General features: G+C 39.2%; 1 protein-coding gene across 10 annotated transcripts; it reads left to right on the top strand.

Moving 5' to 3' along the window:
• Positions 1–41: 41 nt before the first annotated feature.
• Positions 42–21,395, top strand: LOC124149532 (ly6/PLAUR domain-containing protein 6-like). Of its 10 annotated transcripts, none has more exons than XR_007218082.1 (6): positions 12,383–14,126; positions 14,352–14,644; positions 16,930–17,010; positions 18,736–18,875; positions 19,780–20,390; positions 20,601–21,395. XR_007218082.1 is itself a non-coding variant. In XM_046521196.2 (5 exons), the coding sequence occupies exons 2-5, from the start codon at positions 14,548–14,550 to the stop codon at positions 19,945–19,947; spliced, it is 486 nt and encodes a 161-aa protein (XP_046377152.1). In that variant the 5' UTR covers positions 42–135; positions 14,352–14,547; the 3' UTR covers positions 19,948–21,395. The 10 variants fall into 10 exon arrangements, 3 of the variants coding, with proteins under 3 accessions (XP_046377152.1, XP_046377153.1, XP_046377154.1); XR_006863111.2 differs by having other exon boundaries at positions 19,780–20,327; positions 20,538–21,395; XR_006863106.2 differs by having other exon boundaries at positions 19,780–20,243; positions 20,391–21,395.
• The last annotated feature ends 1,242 nt before the right edge of the window (positions 21,396–22,637 follow it).

Below are 22,637 nucleotides of genomic sequence, written 5' to 3' on the forward strand. Positions count from 1 at the left end.
TGAGCTGCGAGTTCGAGCTACAGGCCCCCCTCTCGTTGAAATAGACCGGCCCGAGCAGACAAAGCCTCGTGCCATACTCTCGCTAGTTGCAGACGACACAACTGGCGCCCGTTATAGCAGATGAATCTTGCGAAGGTAAACGGTTATTTGTTAAGCTATTACATATCATGGTTGACATTCTCATTTCTTGGTTTAATTGTGTGTAATACATGTTTATTAAAAATATGTACTGCAATGCACATTTAGTTCTGTTTTCAACACCGCTAAATGAACGGCAGACGACACATTTCATTTGTTTACATTTTATCCTGTTCATGTTAGAGTACAGACATAGGCGGCAGAATGCTGTATATATATGCTTTGGCTAGCTAAGGAAATAAACGTTTGTGTATATCATCAGATAAATTAACTGGAACTATTGCTGTTTAACTCATGTCGAACCAAAACTCAGTATATGTTGATAAGCTGTACAGTTGCTGTTCGCTGATTATTGTGTGGTATACTACTCACTGATAGCCATCAGGACCCCAAAGTCAAAAGCCGTGTTTGAGTCGCAAATGACGTTTAAATCGTTTATATCAAACTTGAATATGCTCTTTTAATTGTCCAGTAATGCCTAGGTTACATTAGATGTAGGAACCATTTTTCATATTATATTAATTTATTATATCTCTGGCACCTCTTGCAAATATAACAAGTTAATGCAGAGTCTAATACCTCCGATCTGAACCAGTGCATTCGACCAAGTATCATCTCACTCCTGCATTGTATAACCCCACATATGCAGTTTGGCATTTGATCTAACAAATCCAGGATATTGTTCCAGGAAGAGAGATTAACAATACTCCTTATGAATTCACCTACATTCACCTTGTTTATTGACACTGCCAGGTAGAGGCCAGTCTATGTTGGGGACACATGAAACCCTTGGCCTGTCTGGAAGGTAGTATGGCTGAGGCTTATTCATCTGGTGGCATATTAAGATGGTATCAGATGTTTTAATGCTGTGGGACAGTGTTGACATAGCACGGTCAGCACAGTCCTTGTGGAGCTGTATAGCCTGCTGTCAAATCAATCACCCAGTTACAATAGCTGTGACAGTCCACTAATAGCATGATCAGGTTAGATATTGGCAGGCATTACACACCATAACCCAGCTGACATACATAACACTTTGTCACATGCACTCTGAGGGATTGGTTTTTCCTTAAAATGATATGAATTAAGAGAGTTTATAATGTAATGTAAAGGTGCTTGGTTTGGTTTCTCACACAAGTAGTGAAAAGATAATATCAAGATCTGGTTCACATTCCTTGTTCCTTGTCCCATTCCTGATGTCCCCACCATGATATTGCTCACTCACTCACTCACTCACTCACTCACTCACTCACTCACTGGTAGTTGACAATAGATGTATACACAGCTTGGAAAATTGTAACAGTGTTGCAGTTCTGATAAAACATTAAACATGTAATAGTTAATGTATCAGTCAGTATATCCCACATGGATTCATTATAACATAGGTTGCATTTTTATTCAGTACCAAAATAGTGAGATGTGGCTTGTTTTGTATTTTCCTATAGTTACACATTCTTGTTCAATATACACAATGTGGAAGTATCTAATGCATATATAAATGCAAGGGAAACATGTACAAGCAAGGTATTCATAGTCTCACAAATTTAGCACCAATTCAGAGGAGTAATGCTTCATCTCTTATGCCTTCATCACATATATATCTTATGAAGATGGTGGCCATTGCAACTATTATGAAACTTAATCTGTTTCTGTTTTATACAACCCTCTCTATATTTTTAATCAAAGCACATCTACTCAGTAAATCCAAATGTGAAACACATTTTCTTCTGTATACAGTAATTAGTAATTTACAAACATATAAGTTATCCCACTTAACCATTTTTCTTTTTAGAAATTAAAATGATTTCAGTACATTCTGTATGACAACTGCTGATTCAAGCTAAATAGAACTTCCGAAATGGCTGACATTCTAGTAACATAGAACTCGGCTGTAGACCTGTGACATGAAAATGGACAGTCCTGAGCTGCCAGATAGAGGGAAGAATGTCCTCTCAAGTAATCCAGTCACTGTACCCATGTACATATACTGACATGTGTATCATTACATACCTTCTGTTTTGTTACGTTTCTAATAATTGAGCATTATTCTAAGCAAGGCTGTTGTGTTCTAGTAGACAGAAGATTTAAGACATGTACAAGTGGAAGGGAGCCAGTATTTGCGGAACATGGTCAAGTGTTGTTTGTGTTTGCCTTGCATGAGCCTCCATGCACAGTGGAGTTATACACCACCCAGAGTAGCTGCTCAAGGGAGGAACAACTGCAGTCTTCAGCTGTTTTTATCATCACTTAGAAGACTATAGGTAGAGAACAAATTGTCATCAGCCGATAACAACCAAGTGGAACTCTTGACAAGGCCCACTGCAGTCCACTGTAGAGCTGTAATGAAGGATTGACTCATCAGGATGTTCCCTGCTGTCAATACAAACAACTGGAACAATGTGACACAATCAGCGTCAGAACAAATAAATTATCACGGTTTGAATTGGATGAAATAAGAACTTCTGTTCATATGAATTATTTAAGAAAAACAATTCCGGGTACACCAGTACCAGTAAGTGAGTGTGTGTCACACTTGCATACAAAGCTGAAGGACTCTCCAAACAACTCTGCAAACATGGAGCAACTGGATTTATCACTATTATAATTTAGGGGGCAAATGTCTTTTTTTCAGTTCCTTGGCTGTTTGGTGCTGATGACCAATCTTTGATTGCTGCTTTTTGGTAATTCCAAATCAATTATTAAGTAGATAATATAAGTAGGCTTTAAATCTTCAGGAAATGTTCATGAGTTATTCTGATACTTAATAACAATACATGCCATGCGATGTTGCTATTTAGACACTTTGATCTTTAGTTCTGTGGTTTCTGTATGTCTGTTTGAATCCTGTAACAAACTTCAGCCATCGTAGCATGCACATAAATCTCACCACAGATTTCCTTCACTCACTCACTCACTCACTAACTAAGTTTTGTTTTAAGAAAGAAAAAGTTCTATCCATAGTTAGCGTAAAAAGAATCAATACCCAGTTTACAAATTCAATGTTTCTTGAAAGAAATCTTGTTGTCGTTTAACACAGGTGGTCTCCTTTATTTTGTTAGTATAGTATGGCTTAATTCATTAGTAGTAATATTTTAAGGAATTATGAGAATCCTTTTTCAGCTGTATGTTGCATGACAGTCTAAACAGTCCAAGCAAAAAGAATCATGGCTGAATAAAGCGATAAACAGTTTGTATTGTGCTGCAATTCAAGTATTCTAAACAATTTGCTTTTTAAGCACTATATGCAAAATCATGTGTTCTGCTTCCATTGTGGTGTGTCAGTGCTGCCTGTCATGCTTATGGTACTACTGTGATTTGTATGAATCTGAAATATTTATGTAATATATGACGCATTCTAGAAGTTGGTGAGTAAGTAAGAAAAACATAAACTTTATGGATAACAACTTCTGGTTTATTCAGCAACATTTTGATGTAGATTCTTATATCTATCAAGCTGGAGTGGAGTCACTTGTGCTACAAGCGTGGCTGTATAATATATATAGTACACATAAGGAGTGAATTAAGGTGTAGCTGAAGCTCATTTTGTTGATAGTTGTGGTAATAGCACCCAAGGGGTACCCTCCGCCCCAGTTAACAAGAGGTCATGTGAAGGCAGCAGGCAGGTGGGATCAACTGGGGATCACATTAATCCACACTGGTGTAAAATATCTTTCTCATGGATTATCCATGTTTTTTTCAAATTGAAAATTGGTAGCTTAAGGGTTTGAGTGGTTCCTTGCTCACCTTGTATGTGTCGAAGGGTAATGATGGGTTAGGTGTCCCTGTAGCAACAACACTGGCTGCGGGAGAAGGATCTTACCCTCTCTGTCATTAGGCAGGAGGTGCAAGTCTCAAGGGTGGCTGTCTCTCAAGATGTATCATGTGTGCTTTGAAACAAGTTTCTCATGTTTCCGTTGCAAACATACTCATAATGAAGAGACAGCCAAATGAAAAGTTCAGTACCACTATCTTAACTCTATCTCCATTGTAAGATATGGGTGGACAACTGAGATGGTAGCACTGTACTTTGGGTGTGGAGGGAGGTAAGTGTGGTTGGACACACCTTAATGGTAGCACTTTACTTCGTGGGTGGACACACCGAGATTGTAGCAATGTACTTCGGGAGTGGATGGAGGTAGGTGTGGATGGACACACCGAGATGGTAGCACTGTACTTGGGGTGTGGAGGGAGGTAAGTGTGGGTGGACACACCGAGATGGTAGCACTGTACTTGGGGTGTGGAGGGAGGTAAGTGTGGGTGGACACACCGAGATGGTAGCACTGTACTTCGGGAGTGGAGGGAAGTAAGTGTGGGTGGACACACCGAGATGGTAGCAATGTACTTCGGGAGTGGAGGGAGGTAAGTGTGGGTGGACACACCGAGATGGTAGCACTGTACTTCGGGAGTGGAGGGAAGTAAGTGTGGGTGGACACACCGAGATGGTAGCAATGTACTTCGGGAGTGGAGGGAGGTAAGTGTGGGTGGACAACTGAGATGGTAGCACTGTACTTCAGGTGTGGAGGGAGGTAGGTATTTAGGGTGAAACGATATACACGGATATTCAGATGCATCGCGATACTCGACCAAAGATACGATACACGATTGTCAGATTTCAACAATATTGAAATATGTTATTCCTGATAAAACAATAATTTCAGATACAATTTCTTCCGACCATTGCATCCAAATTCTTTGAAGTTATATCACTGGGTACGTTTTAACTGAATCACTGGAAGATTGGGAGAAAACGTGTGTACAGCTGGTTGCTATTTCCGGCTTAGTTTACCAGACAATACACACGATAATCTTAATCTCTGCATATAAAACAATGCCCTGGAGAGCAGGAAATAGAATGTTAATGGTAAATCATCGTGTTTGGTGATGTTTTATATCAAATTTCATATTTTTATTGACCAGGTTTGTAATGCCTGTTTATTCACCTGAATTTGCTGAAGGGATACGATGTGTTTTTTTTCAAAAGGGCATGACCTTCGATAATATTTTTTTTACAATATTCTAATCCTTTTTCAAACTCAGAAGCGTACATCGTAGATCGTGTTAGGTAGGCAGAGCATGAACTGAGAATATCGAGATACATATCGTATCGTTACCTTCCTGCATCGTTGCAGCCCTAGTAGGTATGGGTGGACACACCGAGATGGTAGCACTGTACTTGGGGTGTGGAGGGAGGTAAGTGTGGGTGGACACACCGAGATGGTAGCACTGTACTTCGGGTGTGGAGGGAGGTAGGTATGGGTGGACACACAGCTTTTAGTCCATTCAGTCTCAGACGAAATCATCACTTTTTAAGTAAATAACAGATTAAAAGATACTTATTGAACAACTTACTGAAACTGTTTTGCAGCAGTTTATTCATTTATACATGAAAACAAACTGAAAAAATATATGTTCATATATACAATATTTTGTTTAATATACAAAAAACAAGTTAATGACATAGATATGACCCAACACTAGAGCACTTGGCAAGAACAATATGGCAAGCAGGATATATATTCCAACAACAATAATAAGTCAAATATTTTTTCATGCTCTGTCGTTTTTTTATGTTAGTAAGTATGAACAAGACAGGACTTACAGTACTGTAAGATAGGTAACAGCGTTGTCCAACAAGCCATGACAATTGTTGTTTGAGCTGTTCTTGTGCCAGGTTACCCACTGTAGATTGGGTCATGTGAGACTATAAATTCTGTAGTGATGCCATCATAAACTTGTGAGTGGTCCAGACAATGTATGACCAAGCAGTTTGTCAATATTTGAAGTGAATATGGAATTAGCCTATCAGCTGGCTGATGTACTTTTCTACTCCAAAGCTGGTGATTTACAACTTTCCACTAATAAATCCACTGATAAGCAAAGGCATTCCACTCTATAATGGTTTTATAACATGCAGGAGAAGTTAAACAATTCTGTCCTGAAATCCAGGGGTATTCACCTCAATCACTTGTGCCATCCTTAACTGCCTAAGTTTGACATTGATGTCACAGTTCATAAGTTGATTTTCAATGAGATTCAAATGTGCAGATATCAGAAATAGTGCTTCTGATGGAGACTGGGGTGTCTTCTTGGATTTAAAGCTTAAGGCTGTTTTGGTTGAGGTAAGCTACCAAGGTATTGCCATCTAGGCCAGGTGTGAATTACCTTACGTGCCTTTGTGTACTGCTACACCCCTTATAAGATGCAGTCAGGAATTAACATCCCTTGTTGTACTAGCTTTAATGGAGCAGAAGTTGACACTGATTTGTTTGTCAACTTGAAGGATCCTTCTCTCAACTTGGACTCAATGTGACTGGAGCATGTAGCTCTGTTGACTGCTTTCACATATTCTCCTATTGCTTAATGAAAGGCTTGTTGTGGTCTCCCGTGTGTGGATTGAGGCCAAGAGGATGTGAGTGTTGAGATTGTGTAATTACTTCATACCTGTGTATTCATTGTTATACCAACATCGCTGGTGATACTTGCAAAGCTATGATGAGGAATTTTATGTTGTGACATTATCAAAACCCTCTAATGGTGGCTAAACCAAGGTATGGCTGTTGGAATGTTTTTAGTAAATATTGCTGAGCACGTCCTAAAAGGGCACTGCCTGTACCAGAGCACTAGTCCATTGAGCTACGGGTAAGCACGTTCTAAAGTCCAATGAACAACTGGTAAGCATGTCTTGAAAGGGGATTGACATTGCCAGAGTCAACCATATGGAGTAGAGGGTAGGATGTATTCTGAGTTAATCTGGACACAAGCAAGGCACAACCACAATCAGTTCAATAGCCCTAAGATTAACCTTTTGTTATTGGATCATATCTTTGCATATGATCTGATTTGAGAAAAATGAATAAGTCATTTTGGTTTTTTTCTCACTAATAGTGTGGATGATATACTGGTATGGCATTTTGATCAGTGGCATGTTCTCAGTGGCTTCAGCAGTTTCATGCAGAGATGTTAACATGTGTGTCTTAATACTTACTGTTGTTCATGACCACTTGCTTTTAGGGGTGAACCGATACATCGGTGCACCAGTGCTTCGGGATTTTCTTGTGACAATACAGCACACAATATTTTATCGTTGTCATCCATGAGATGTTCACTACAGACTTCACACACATATATACTATACAACACTGTAGTTATGCCAACACCAAAATGTTTTCCCACAGTTCTGTGTTCCACTGTAGATGCCAAGCTTTTCTCTAATGGTGTTGGTTCTCTTACCCAGTTGTCACTGTTTCTGGTGATCCTTGACCTTCTCACAGACTTGTGCATACGCAAATTAGCATACCATTCATTGTCAATATCATTATGGTGCATACCTTCCTACCAAGCCGTATCTCTGTCAATCTTCCATACAGATTTGTCTTTAGGTAAGACCATTTATATTATTGTTGTCAAACCATGCTGACAAGGAAATTGTCTCCTTTATCTTCTGTGATGTGAAATTAGTCTTTCCATGTTGAATACTTGCCATCATATGATGCTTTTGCATTTACTACCCTCAATATACAACACTTGACTAAAACTTTGCGAACACATAGTAGTTTTGCTTTTACTCACGTGTGCCAAAATACACGTGTAATTTTGCTTTTACTCACGTGTGCCAAAATACACGTGTAATTTTGCTTTTACTCATGAGTGCCAAAATACATGTGTAATTTTGCTTTTACTCATGAGTGCCAAAGTACACGTGTAATTTTGCTTTTACTCACGTGTGCCAAAATACATGTGTAATTTTGCTTTTACTCATGAGTGCCAAAGTACACGTGTAATTTTGCTTTTACTCATGAGTGCCAAAGTACATGTGTAATTTTGCTTTTACTCATGAGTGCCAAAGTACACGTGTAATTTTGCTTTTACTCACGTGTGCCAAAGTACACGTGTAATTTTGCTTTTACTCATGAGTGCCAAAATACATGTGTAATTTTGCTTTTACTCATGAGTGCCAAAGTTCACGTGTAATTTTGCTTTTACTCACGTGTGCCGAAATACATGTGAAATTTTGCTTTTACTCATGAGTGCCAAAATACATGTGTAATTTTGCTTTTACTCATGTGTGCCAAAATACATGTGTAATTTTGCTTTTACTCATGAGTGCCAAAATACACGTGTAATTTTGCTTTTACTCACGTGTGCCAAAATACACGTGTAATTTTGCTTTTACGCACGTGTGCCAAAATACACGTGTAATTTTGCTTTTACTCATGAGTGCCAAAATACACGTGTAATTTTGCTTTTACTCACGTGTGCCAAAATACACGTGTAATTTTGCTTTTACTCATGAGTGCCAAAATACATGTGTAATTTTGCTTTTACTCACGTGTGCCAAAATACACGTGCAGTTTTGCGTACGTGAGTAAAGGTTGTGCATGCGAACTGAGCTTTAGTTAATCATCATGTATTGTTTTGTATAATGCCTTCATGAATATAACTTGTACTGGAGAGCTATTTTAACAGAAGTCTTCTTAGCTTGTTTACTGATCCAGATTCATAGAATAAAACTATGGTTAAATGATAATACTTATATCTTCTTTCCATCAGCCAGTGCACTTGACATTTGTGTAGTTCAGTCATGGTAGTCACAACTATATGCTGCCCAATCTCATTAAAATCAGATCTTAGTTCTTACTACCGCTAAACAAAGATCTGAGGACATCCCATTACAGGTCACGTCAGACCGACCTTGCACGAACTTTGACCGACCAATGGGATGACCAATCAGAAGGCAGCTTTCTCGAGCTTTAAGGCACTAATTTCAAACTGGCGACTACGCTTCGAAACATATTTTGACAAATTCTCGATTACAAATATAAAACCCGAACAAAAGAAAATTCTGGAATGGCTAATAAATGGGCTAGATTGTAAGGATTCAGTTGTTAAACCCGTAACTATCGTTCGGAATAAAGTTTTCGAGGTTGCATGATTAGAAATCACATTCCGACTGTCACTTTCATAATCTGGTAAGCGGCGCTCTGATTGGTCGGATGAAAGGTCGTTCTGACGTGACCCCTAATGGGATGTCTTCAGATCTTTGTTTAGCGGTAGCGAGAACTAAGGTCTGATTTTAATGAGATTGATATGCTGCCCAGTTCTCAATGAACCTGTATTGCAAGGTATTGTGAAGTGAGAGGGTAACACAACACTTTAACACCTGTGGTAATTGTAGACCTTTCATAATTGAAAATGTCAATTAAGAACCAGCATTGACATCCATTTGTGAAGTACCAAAGTGAGTTCTTAAACCCCACCATAACTTGATCATTTTTATACCCCACAATGTGTTTTGCAGGGGATATTAAAATGGAAATGTCTGTCAATCTGTGCAAGATGTTGTTTCCGAAGCAGGTGTTGAAAACACTTACCAGATTTCATCACCAAACATGGCACATTGAAAGGTCTAGTGGTGAACTGGTGCCGTGTAATAGTTTGTGATTTAAAAAAAATAAAATTTTCAAGTTCCCATTGCAACAACTTTGATTTAGACTGAAACTGGCTGTAGTGCTTGTTTCCAGAGATTGAAAACCGTTCAATATTTCAACACCATGCATCATATAGATAGGTCTAGTGGTGAACTGGTGCCTTTTGATAGTTTGGGAAGTTTCATATATTTATCCATGACAAGTATTTGCCATTACAGGGGATATCAATGACTTTGTGCTCTTGTCTTGTTTGAATTGCCAATTGCTAGTTTTCTTAGCAAAACACAATTTTTTATAGTGATGTTTTATTGAAAAGGCTGAATTTGTTGTATTTAGCAACAACAAAATTACTTCCCATTTGAAAACAGGCTTCCTAAGGTTCAGAAAGGCCATACCGAGCAACTGAAGAACCTTAAATGTCTATCAATGTTTGTCACAACCATCATTAGGCCTTTGAACATGAGAAACATATCTGCATATGAGTTACTATGTCAGTAGGTGGGATGCACCTTCAACCTTTATGTGCTACTGAATGGTGTGTTGGGTCTGAACAGAAGCAGGGAATACTTGTGTTTATGCTGGAATGGTATGTTACTGTGACACATACTTCCAGCTCTTCCCCTTGCTTTGATGTTAAGTGGTGCTTATTGTGACATGTAGGTAATGTGTGTGCTCAGTGTTTCTCAAGACTGTTTTCCAGCCACCATGTATCTTATCACCGCAGATGGTGTGTTTATACAGCACTTTCATCTACTAACAAGACCTATCCCATTCAGAGCACGCTACAATAGCACATATTTACCTGAGCAATTGCCTGTAATTGGGTTAGGCTGGTGCCCTTAGATAGGTATAGACAGTGTTTATGATGCACTCTGCTGGTTGTGATTGGAAGTAATTAGGGTCAAACAAAGAGAACTGCCTGCTCAACCAGTGCAGTCTGTCATCAGCTAATTTGTCCACCTCCTTCACTAAAACATTTTGAAGGGTTTTGCTATGTGTTATCATTATAACTTCTGGAATTTCTATTCTTTAAATATACGGGTGGCCCAGTTGTCAAAGGCATTGCAATTTGCTGTGCAGTGTTGCGTCCCTAAGGCATACCAGAAACCTATGATTGTGGGTTCGAACCCCGGTTAGCACCATACCCATGCTCGTGGGTTTCACCAAAGTGGTAAACGTCTAAGACCTGCATCACTTCGGGCTTTCCTCCCACACTAAGCTGACACGCCGTGATATAACTGGAATACTGTTAAAAGCAGCGTTAAACATAACTCACACTCTATTCTTGAAATCACTGACGACACTAAAATATCAATCAATTTCACTTTGGAAGGGAAGCAACTCTTCTGCAATTGTCACTTGTGATCAGCAGCAGTGTAACTAATTTCATTGGACGACTGCTGCATCTCTGCCGAATCACTTCTCGACGGAGTCACCTGAATGCCAATTCTCTGTCAGATTGTAAAACTTGATGATGTTTATCACTAGCAAAATGGACATTTCTTGAATAGCTAACTTTGTAATTTTTGTTTTTACTGTAAGTAATATTCCTTATCACTGGAATGGATTATTTTCACTTTATAAGTTTAGCACACATTTAGCTATCTTCGTTAATTAATCATCGCAATATTTCGTGGTTCTATTTCAAGAGGCAGAGGACTGACTATAGTGGTTAGCACCATTATGGATTAGCAACTCTCTGGTTGGCTTGTTTGGAGTCAAGATCATTCTTTCAAAATACATATGTCTACGAATATTTGCCTGATATAACAGGTTTACAGTATCTTCTTCATCTCACTACTTTCTGGTTCATGCCTTTCCTTGCTCCACACTTTTAATTCAGAGATTCCAGCCATTACAATTTTGTCAAATTGAATCATAACAATATTTTAAATCAAATTTGACCAGACCATGCAGTGATTACTATTGCAAAAATTTTATCCAACAAAACATCACTTGTAATTTGAACTGGATACTGATTTCGTTATGCAGTCATTGTCACATATGCAGCCAATGTAACAATCAAGTAGTAATCACTTGTTTTATCCCAGATGGGAAGATTTACTGTTTTTGAGGGTTTGGGTAATAAGAAATAATGCTAAAGATGATTTATTTTAAACCCAAATGGTTAATTTTAGATGTCAAGTACCTAGCTATTCCTTGTTGCTTCAAATTGAGGTTGGCACCTGTATAAATTGTCTTACATGGCATTTTAATATATTCATAGGTGCACTTTAACTTTATTCTGTATGTTCCTAACATACCATATGAATATCAAGTTTTGTTGATTAAGTTTTGTTTCAGCAGACTTTTGAGTAGAATATATTTGGTTTGGTTATATAACTTATGACAATGTATTGTACAGAAGTAACTTCTTCAAATTCAATACAATCATAGCAACCTTGACAACACCATAGGAAACCACTCTGAGCAGTTGCTACAATTGAAATTCACACATTGTTTATTCATCTTTTCATTAATTGTGTTACATTATAATATTTGTATGCCCTGCTGTGTCCTGAATGGCTGCCAGGTGTATGAGCATATACTTGTTGATGATCCTGTCTGATGCTACTGTTGTTTTAACAAGTCAAACATTTGTGCAAGTACTTCCTGCTCAAGGACAATGGAGGGGTGCTGTCCCCCACCCTGATTGGATGGGGAGGAATCAGTGCTACTCTCACTGCCTATATGGGGAGGGAAAAGCTTAGAGTGATACCAAACTTACTGGAGATTGGACACAGTGACATTTAAGGTGGGCTCTCCTGTTTTTTTAATATTATTTGTCTGCAATCTAAATGAATGTAATGCACTCTAAATTGCAGTTTACATATATTGTGTTGTATCCAGATATGCAGTGAATGTGTTTCCATCCAAGTGTGATGACTTTCATACCCCATCAGTGATAAAGTATTGGTCTGTATAGTCCCAGCATATACGTACCTCAATGTGGGGTGCATGTGTAGAGGTCATGTTGATGCAAAGGTACATGCACAGGTACATCAAAGGGCAACAGGTTATTCACCAGGGAAATAAATCACTCAGTTTAACTTATTGTAATTTCTGGTCATTGTGTCACTACCTATTTATCATCTAACATCATGTTAAAGATCTATATTATCTTTGTAACTACAGTGTATATGTAACCATGTGCAACCTGTACAAAAAAAGAAAAGAAAAAGAAGTTTATTTTTGCCTCAAATCCAATGTAATGTTGTTGGAGATGTTTCAAGTTTCATGACGTCAGCCCAAGTTAATAAGTATCAGGGAAGGTGTCGGCACAGCATGTGGATCACATGACAGATGCTTTTGCATGAAGGGCATAGATTTATTGCTTGTTCGCATGATGCCCTTCACTTAGATAGTAGGGTTCTATTTCACTCAATGAATAAACTCATTACAAGTTTGTCAGGTGTGAACTTTAGTGTACAAAGTCTCTTGGCCCCCTCCCTAATCCTCCTTCTTTTTACTTTGTGTGCGATTGTGATCAATACTTGTATCGAGAAGTGAAAAATTGTGATGCATCGGTGCATCGTCCCACTACTAATATAAGTATAATCAATAATGTTTAACCTTTTTTAGAATATGTTAACCGCATATAGTCTAAACATTCATCTGTAAGAAATCATCATAATATTATTTATGATGTGCTAATTTGGGGGACCAATGGTTAAAATGTGCATTACATATTTCCCTCAATTTCTAGCATATAGTGACATTTTATTCTTAACATGATAGTGTACGTACTGTGATGCCACGCGATGAAAGTACAACGCAGTGATGTAACAGTGCTACTCTGTTCACTGTTGCCAATAGCAATACTTGGCCTTGTAAAAGTATTTACTTTTTGTTAAATATATGCCGACAGTTTTGGTGAACATGATGAGATGTTTTGTTGATACAAGCATTGTCTAGCTACCTGTCAAGAGTGATTGAGTCAGGCAGCCACAATCATGTGCATTAAACAGAAGTCTATCCCAGTCACCAATTCTATGTTTGTACTTATTGGTATGTAGACATCTTCTGCAGTAATTACCAGTGGATTAACTTTCAGGGCATGTTAACAGTTCATAGTTTCCTTTGAGCAGTTAGGTACTTGTAAATGTTCCGTTAACCCACTGTGGTAACAGTGAAAGCCCTGGTACCTTGTGCCCAGGGTGATTCATTTATTCCATAGCTGCCTCAGTCCTACACACATTTCATCCTGAAAATATTGATTTTTCTCCTATATTGAGCTGTCTTTTGTAAATATGTTCTGTCAGAATTATATAGCAGTGATGAGGACCATTAGTTAAGAAAGAATGTAATTATTGCAGTGATTATGTGAGGTAGAGTTAGATGTGTAATTTGCACTGATGCTAGACTGAGCTCACTGAAGCCTGGTAACCACTGCATCATTGGGTATTTTCTAGATTGGTTTGATCGATAAGGCAGAGCAGCAGCGAAGTTGTGAGTCATCACATGGTCACTGGACCAAGGATCATATCTCGGCAGCGGCCTTTCCCTCTCTGCTGTTAAGGGAGTTGATTGTGGACTCTCATGCTGGCATCATTTGGGAAGGTCCAGTCAATGTTAGGTGTATCTGACATGTTAGACACAGGGTTTTAACTTCCTTGATTTGATCCCATTTTGTTAAATAGTATTTACAGAAGTGTCATTGCTGTCTTGCTTGGCTGGTTAGCATAAACTGACATATCTGATTCACTGTGTAAAATGATGTAAGTGTATATCTCTAAATAGCTGATTTTGAATGACCATAGTGATTTTGTGTTTACTGTGCTACAGGTGAATGTGTACCTGGAGGACACACACTACCCCAGTCTGCCATCTGTGGACCTCATCTACAGGCTGTTCCACATCTGCTCCATCAAGCACAGCATCACAGACTACACATAGGAACTTCCACAGAGATATTTCTCCAGCAGGTTTTTGTGATACCTGATGTCAGAGTGACTGTTTCTATACTTTGCTGTCTGCCAGTATGGCGTGTCTACAAGAGTGGATGGTTGTGGTGATGTGTGTGGTGGTGTATTCTAAGGATCTGGTTGTGCAGGCTGACACACAGATAACAGTAGACTGTAAGTATCTGTTGACATGTTACAGAAATATGTACCTTGTAGGTAAATTTGGACAGAATAGATCCTTCTGCCTCATACTTGTCAAAATAGGTGACTTGAATGGTGATTGGTTGGTTACTGCACCCTAGGTGATTGTGCTTCACACCCCAAGCAGGCTCATGCATTAGACTCTAGTTATTGTACTTGATGGATGTAGATTACAGTAGACTGTAGCTTATATATACATTACTAAAGAAGTCCCCATTAGATACCAAGGATGAGTGTAGTAATTTATTTATTTCTCTCTTTGACTTCGCACACTATCGAAATTCAATGTAGAAAAAAGACGTTATTGGTGTCACGGTGGCATATAAATACAACATTCGTAGCTGATGATTCTCTCAAGGTGCTACCTGGCAACAAAGTGCCCAGCTTTCTTGAAAGAAATGAAGTAACACCATGTTCATGATAGCATGTGGGATGGTACACTATATTATCATGGTAGTGAATTTATGATGGATCGTAATGGTGCACAATTACTAACCTGTTAAATGTGTCATACGTTTCTTTTCTTTTTTTGTGACACATCAATTAGGATTGATCGATGCTGATTGTCCTCACTGTGTTTGGTAAACAGGGTACCTGTCATTAGCAACTAATGGGTGGACAACTCTATTTTATCACGATATGGCTATTTTGTGGTGTGATATGTGTGGATTATGTGGTTTACATCACTTCTTGTTTTGGATTGTCCATAATCAGTATGCATACGACCTAGTTTGGGTCAAGGGACTTCGTCTAAACAAATGTTGTTGTTTTTGTGCAATCAATTTTGAATTGATGTCGGGGGTATTCCACTTCAAAAACAGTCCAGAAACATTGATAGGCATTACTTAGAAGTTGACGGACAAGGTAGACACAATTTTATGGATAACAACTTCTTTAATACTGTAAAAAGCGATGTTTTGGTATAGATCCTTATACCCTTGTCAAGCAAGACTGTCAACGAGTCCTGTATTCAATCAAGCGATGAAATATCGTGCTTAGATTTGCATAAGTAAACAGTCGACAGTGGCTGTGCATTGCGAGATTTGCCAATACCGCAATAATATAGAGCCCGCAAAAAAATACTATATGTGTATACACAAACATCACAATGTTAGAAATATTTGCATGCAACAAAATCTAGTTTCAAACTCAGTTCTGTGTAGGCGAGTGGAGCTTGCGAGTCGAGTTATGTCACGTTCGCTATTTTTTTGAGTTTTGCTTGGAGATATATATATGTAAAGATATTGGTTGTAATTGCAACAAGTACCGGTACACAAAAGAGCATGAAAGGTTCACAACACAAGATTGTATCGGTTGGCATGACGACATTTTTAACTATTGTCGAAATTGGTCCAAGGGTCGCCACTCTCATATACAACACAAAGTTCAAGGTCAAGCGAGGAATGCTTTCAAAATAATACTTTGTTTATAAATGATTCTTTTAACTTAATGCCGCGATGCTTGCACTACAATAATGCAAAAGTGAGAGTCTGTATACCCTATTTCAAACATTAGTTTGCGAGTTCACAGGCAAGTGCCAACACAAGACTCCAGCAGACGTTGCAGAGTACAGTTGAACAGTGCTTGATGCCAAAAATAGTCCTGCAAGTGATGTTAATAGATAATGTGTAATAAATGTACTTATTACTCATCTGTGAAGAGATCACCCGTTAAATAAACTAACAGCTGAATTACACATTGTTTAATACCAAAGCGCATGGTTATATACTGCTGGAATAGCAAATATTGAAAACATTGCTGGGCTTAATCAAAGACATTGTGCAGGAGATGATAGATCACTGGGAGGAGTGATGATTCTGCACACTCGATGATCCCATAAGCAGCAGCCCTTTTGCTAGGCTGACGTCACAGGGCTTTGTTTCGCTAGTGTAGCTTCACAAATTACATCATAGGGTATTGTGACATGTTTTGTAAACTTTGTGGTCCTGAATTCTAAAGGGAGGCCTTTGTGTGGTATTGAATTTATACATGTCAACTTTTAATGTGTTCTAGGTTGAAGTATTCTGTTAATCTTAATTAAAATTTTGATGTAGATCATGTTGATGTCTTGGTATTTGCACACCATAGTAAGATATTCTATTCATACATTTGACCTTTGACATTTGACAGGAATTCCCATAGTTCAATCAATGAACTTTTAAGCGAAGAGTAATAAATATGATACTAAACTCGCTCTGTAATACCAATTTGATGAAACTTGCTTTTGATTGTCTGATACCAGAACTATTTCTCTGCAGTGATCACATGCTGGACCTGCCCCAACATGACAACTAACGGCGAGTGCAATGGATGGGCCCCAGACATCAAGTGCCCTGCTGGTGAGACTACAATATGGTTGCATTTGACTTATCATTTCGCATGCATTATATTATTAACTCACCAGGTCCGAAGGACCAAGGTGAGCTTATGCCATACAGTGCCATCCATCGTCCAACAAAGGGCTGAGGGGCGGGGCCAAATAGGGGTATTTTTTGCTATATTACTTTAAGCGACTTTTTCTCTGGAACTAAGGATAGATATTGACCATATATGTTTGGAAGCATTCTCCGGTGGTGAGGATTCAAAGTTGTACAGATGGAGGGGCTGACCCCCAAAAGGGGCTGAGGGGCGGGAGTGAAATAGGGGTAATTTGGCGTTATTGCTTTAAACAACGTCTTCTACTATAACAAGACAAATACACATATGCTACCAGGACTGGCCCTTCACAAGGAGTTAGAACCTTGACCACAACATACAACATGAAATAAACAGATACATTGTATACATTTGTTTGTTATGAAGAGAATAATACATTTATGCCAATAGAATTCACCCCGGGGTCCAGAGATGCCTCTGGAAACTTAGATCCTGGATCATAACATGGAAACAGTTCAGATCCTTATGCTACATTTGTATCTAAAGAAGTACACGTTCATGCTGTCAGATTTGCCATCCACCCCTTTTAAATTCAAAATAACGAAATATTTGCAGTATTTGCAGTGCATGTACAATGCAAATGTATATTTTGTCATGATTCCGTAAATATCCAGATGAATGATACACCATGTCACCTTTTACTGATTAGGCAAGGCTTTTTAATATTTTTTAGTATAAATATTCCTAGTTGGTTGGCAGGAAAAAAATAAAATAATAAATACATTTCATATTTGATTTTTTTATATTATATTTCTATGTGAGTAGTGTTAGGTCAGCTTGTCAAGTCTAGTTTAACTTGTATTAAACGTAAATGTATAATGGTATGTGGTTGGTACATAAAAAAGTACTTTTCACATTTATTTTTCACATTTCATAAATAAAGGATGAACAGAACCTGTAAACCAATGTTTTCTCTAACCCCACCCAAAGAAATGCATCCAGTGCATTGCATGTATCATTAAAGGATATTTTATTTCTCTTGATTTGTATGTACTTACTGATGGTATTTCAATAATAATTAATTCAGAAATGTTTGAAATGTATTTTTTGTGTTTCCCAGGTTCAAATGAGGGTAGGGTTAACCTCTAGAGTAACTATAATACCTATGATCATCTCTCCATGACACTAGCAAATTCCTTAGGCTTGTTAGGGTCTGGTTCAAATGAGGGTAGGGTTTAGTCTGGAGCACAATTAGTCATCTACCATTCGATGTTTCCTCAGGTTGATAAGGGCCCATTTTGGCCCGCAGCATCAGGAACAAAAGAAACATGGTAAAAATGTCATCTTGGTTCAGACTTACCCATACTTTTCATTTGACGTAATCATGATCTGCCTCATTTTAGCCATCTTTGTTTGTTTGTGGCCATGTCCAAAACTTGCAAGTGTAAGAAAGAAAAATGGCTCTTTTCATACCAATATTTTAAAGTTTTTCACAACGTTAACATTTGACATATCCAGTAGGCCTTTTATTAGGGCCCTTATCCTTCCTAAAACCCTCGGTATTGGATAATATTCTCATTTTGATTTTCTCAGTGACAAGATCTTATGTATATGGATACCTTACACTAAAACAAAGTACTCCTCAAGCTCTGCAGTGTGTTAATAATGCAAGTTTTGCTGCGTTACAGAGCAAACAGTGTGCAGGACTGTCCACAGGTTCGAGTCAGCGTCAGGCTCCAGTGTCTTGGTCAACAAGGGATGTGTTGCACCCTCCCAGTGCAGCAAGACACATGTTGGCTGCCGGGCAACAGATAATCGGTCACTCAAGGTAAAACTAGTCAAGGGATATATCAATATTAAATTGTGTGAACATATCAATCATTATTCATCTGAGAGATCCATGAAAAGCTTAAGATGGAAATGTAAGTTGTAAGATGATCTGATGTAAATGTACCAGCATCATTGACCATGTGGCTAATCCGGTGTATATCTCTTGTGATATATCCCCTGTACACATTTGTAGTCCAATTTCAATGTCACAACACTAGAAATGACCATCAAATTACTTGTGACTTCAATGAGGTTGAGATGATACTGTTACCTCCTAAAACAAAATATGGTGGGTAATAGGAGGCCATACCAGGGATGATGATCGAATGTAAATCATAGCATTTTCTGCCCCCAGTGTGGTGTGGGCTCTGGATGTTGGGCCACTTACTCAGCTGTGCCTCTTGGTATCCTATGTCACTGTGAAAATATAGCTGGAGGCTACTGTCTCTATGTACAGATGCAGTTTCTTGTAACCATCAGTTCACTACCGGATCAATAACATGGATGTCCTTTTGTCAGTATCAAATTTGAACTTTCCCATTAACCATTAAGTATCTTCAACAAAGGTTGTGTGTTTCAACGTGGGAGCTTCACCCAACTACTTTGCCTTGGGTGTGAAATGTGTCAACTGTAGTTGACTGTCATCACTGTAATTACCTGTTCTGTTTATCATAGGATTGCAACCCCCCTTCAATATATAGGGTGTAAGGCTACCCATTTTAGCATGGATTACTTTGTGTATCAAGTATTTGATATCATATCACAGATATTATTCTAGGTAAAAGCAGTGTAAGTTAAAATAAACATCATATTTTTTGTAATAGGCAGGCTATTTGTTTGCAGGCGTATTAAAATACAAATATGCGTGGTTGTTACTTCAGTAAGAGTATTGCATGTTTCAGGAATGTGTATCATGCTGCACAGAGTCCTATTGTAACAAGGAGGTAGCAGTGGACAACATGACCGCCATGCAGCTGTCTTTATCTGTGCTCAACTTTGCATCCCCTCTCTCCAGCCTGGCCCCTGGCTGTCTTCTGGTGCTCATGTTTCTCCATTACTGTGTCACGTGAGACGTCTCCAACTCCAGGTTTCATATTGGTGCTATCACAGCGAGTCGGACAGACTCAGATGTTGTGTACAGAGAGCTTGAAGGGCTCCAGTTGCCCTGTACCATGAGGTAGATGGACTCGGATGTTGTGTACAGAGAGCTTGCAGGGCTCCAGTTGCCCTGTACAGTGAGGTAGATGGACTCGGATGTTGTGTACAGAGAGCTTGCAGGCCTCCAGTTGCCCTGTACAGTGAGGTAGATGGACTCAGATGTTGTGTACAGAGAGCTTGCAGGCCTCCAGTTGCCCTGTACAGTGAGGTAGATGTACCCTATAGTGAGGTAGATGGACTCAGATGTTATGTACAGAGAGCTTGCAGGCCTCCAGTTGCCCTGTACCGTGCGGTAGATGGACTCAGATGTTGTGTACAGAGAGCTTGCAGGCCTCCAGTTGCCCTGTACAGTGAGGTAGATGGACTCAGATGTTGTGTACGGAGAGCTTGCAGGGCTCCAGTTGCCCTGTACCGTGTGGTAGATGGACCTGGATGTTGTGTACGGAGAGCTTCCAGGGCTCCAGTTGCCCTGTACCGTGTGGTAGATGTACCCTATAGTGAGGTAGATGGACTCAGATGTTGTGTACAGAGAGCTTGCAGGCCTCCTGTTGCCCTGTACAGTGAGGTAGATGTACCCTATAGTGAGGTAGATGGACTCAGATGTTATGTACAGAGAGCTTGCAGGCCTCCATTTGCCCTGTACCGTGAGGTAGATGGACTCGGATGTTGTGTACAGAGAGCTTGCAGGCCTCCTGTTGCCCTGTACAGTGAGGTAGATGTACCCTATAGTGAGGTAGATAGACTCAGATGTTATGTACAGAGAGCTTGCAGGCCTCCAGTTGATCTGTACAGTGAGGAAGCCACCTGATGGTGCAATCCAAGCCAAGAAGTTAGTGGTCATGTGTGGATGTGTTGCACTAGACCTACAGCTCAGGACTAGCCCCGATGTAGAGCTTTGTTGACACATGATTATTCTGGAAACAGTTTGTGTTAGCAGTACAGTGTTAGTATTTATTGCTGTGGATGGTCAGTGTAAGGTTGACAATCACCATCTCCAGCATCAGTAGTGACAGTGACCAGCATATCTGTGATACAGGAATTCCAGAAATTGACCTTCATATAACCTTCTAGGTTTGGAATTGAAGATCATTCAGACACTGAGATTTTTGTTTTCTATGTGCAATATGACTTTAGTGTTGGTGACATTTGTGTTAACTGAATTTGATTTGAGTGTAATACTCATAGTTTGCCAAAGTGTTGTGTAGTATACTGACGGGAGGGACTGGCAACTTCCAACAGTTGGCATAATGCTGTCAGTGAATGGGTACCGAGCAGCCACAAATAATACATGGTAGTAATCTGTTCCATGTCTGTGAATAAAGTTGACTTTCACAAGTGAAGTCTGTATGGATGGTCTTAATCGGTTCTCATTTTGTTGGTGTCACAGATGTAAGGGGAGTGCACATCTGGCACAGCCTCCCTGCTGTGTATTGTGTCATACTGATGGTTGACATTTATGCACATCCAAGCACACATAACACAAATGAATGTGTTCTAAAACTGATAGTAAAATTTTTCGTGGGTATGTTAAAATCAAATTTGTATCTTGTAAAAAAACGAAGCGGAATATATAGTTCACCGGTTGACCGTTCGTACGAAGCAGGGTAATCAGGACCACGTGGAAGTACGGAAGTAGCAGAAACTGTGCCTTGAAGGGACGTAGAGAACATTATAATCATATACCAAAACAAAAATGTCGACAAAAAGAATTATGAAGATGTGAGTGAGTGGTTTTAACCTGCTTTTAGCAATATTCCAGCAATATCACGGCGGGGGACACCAGAAATGGGCTTCACACATTGTACCCATGTCGGGAATGGAACTCGGGTCCTTGGCGCGACGCTTTAACTGCTAGGCTACCCGACCGCCCCGGTGAAAGACCACACGTATAGTAATTGAATACTACTGTAAATGCTTCGCATGGCTTGTATGAGATCAGTCTGTACCAAGTCTTGTTTACAAAACAGAGCTATCTAGACATGTGATGTGTAATTTGCAGGAACCGGAAATGCAGCAGTCTTTCCGAACACGTGGTCAAAAGCTGGTCAAACACACAAGTGGTGTCCCGAGAAACAAAAAAAAGGGTGTTCCTTTGTCAGTCAGTTTCTTGTAGAATATTGGGCGAAACGGTGTAGTACCAAGGTGAGCACACACTGCAAGAGTGAGGGACCTAATCACCAGCACACAAATATATTTTATACGAAAAAACTAGATCTGTTTTCAAAAGCATGTCTCGCCAGCTCTATTCCACATATGAATCAGTAAACAACGCCTTGAAACCGAAAACAGTCGCCTTTATCAAACACTTAGCGAAGTAAGTTGAGATCTGATTCTAACAAGGTAACACACTGTACACATCGTGCACCACACACTCCACTACAATCACAACAAATGGGATGGGGTTAAGTGGCGAAAAACAGGTGATACCATTCGTGTAAAAGAATGTGACGACTAAATAATATATCGTATCTTTGTGTACCACACACTCTTTATGGTAATGGTAAACAGAAGTGAAGTCGTGAAAATCTTTTATAAAAAACCCAACTAAAACAATTATGTTTGGGTGTACGTCCGAAACCCCAGGCAATAGAATTGAGTGAGT

This window comes from Haliotis rufescens, unplaced genomic scaffold (assembly GCF_023055435.1).
Source record: "Haliotis rufescens isolate VD_foot unplaced genomic scaffold, xgHalRufe1.0.p SCAF_4, whole genome shotgun sequence".
NCBI lineage: Eukaryota > Metazoa > Mollusca > Gastropoda > Lepetellida > Haliotidae > Haliotis > Haliotis rufescens.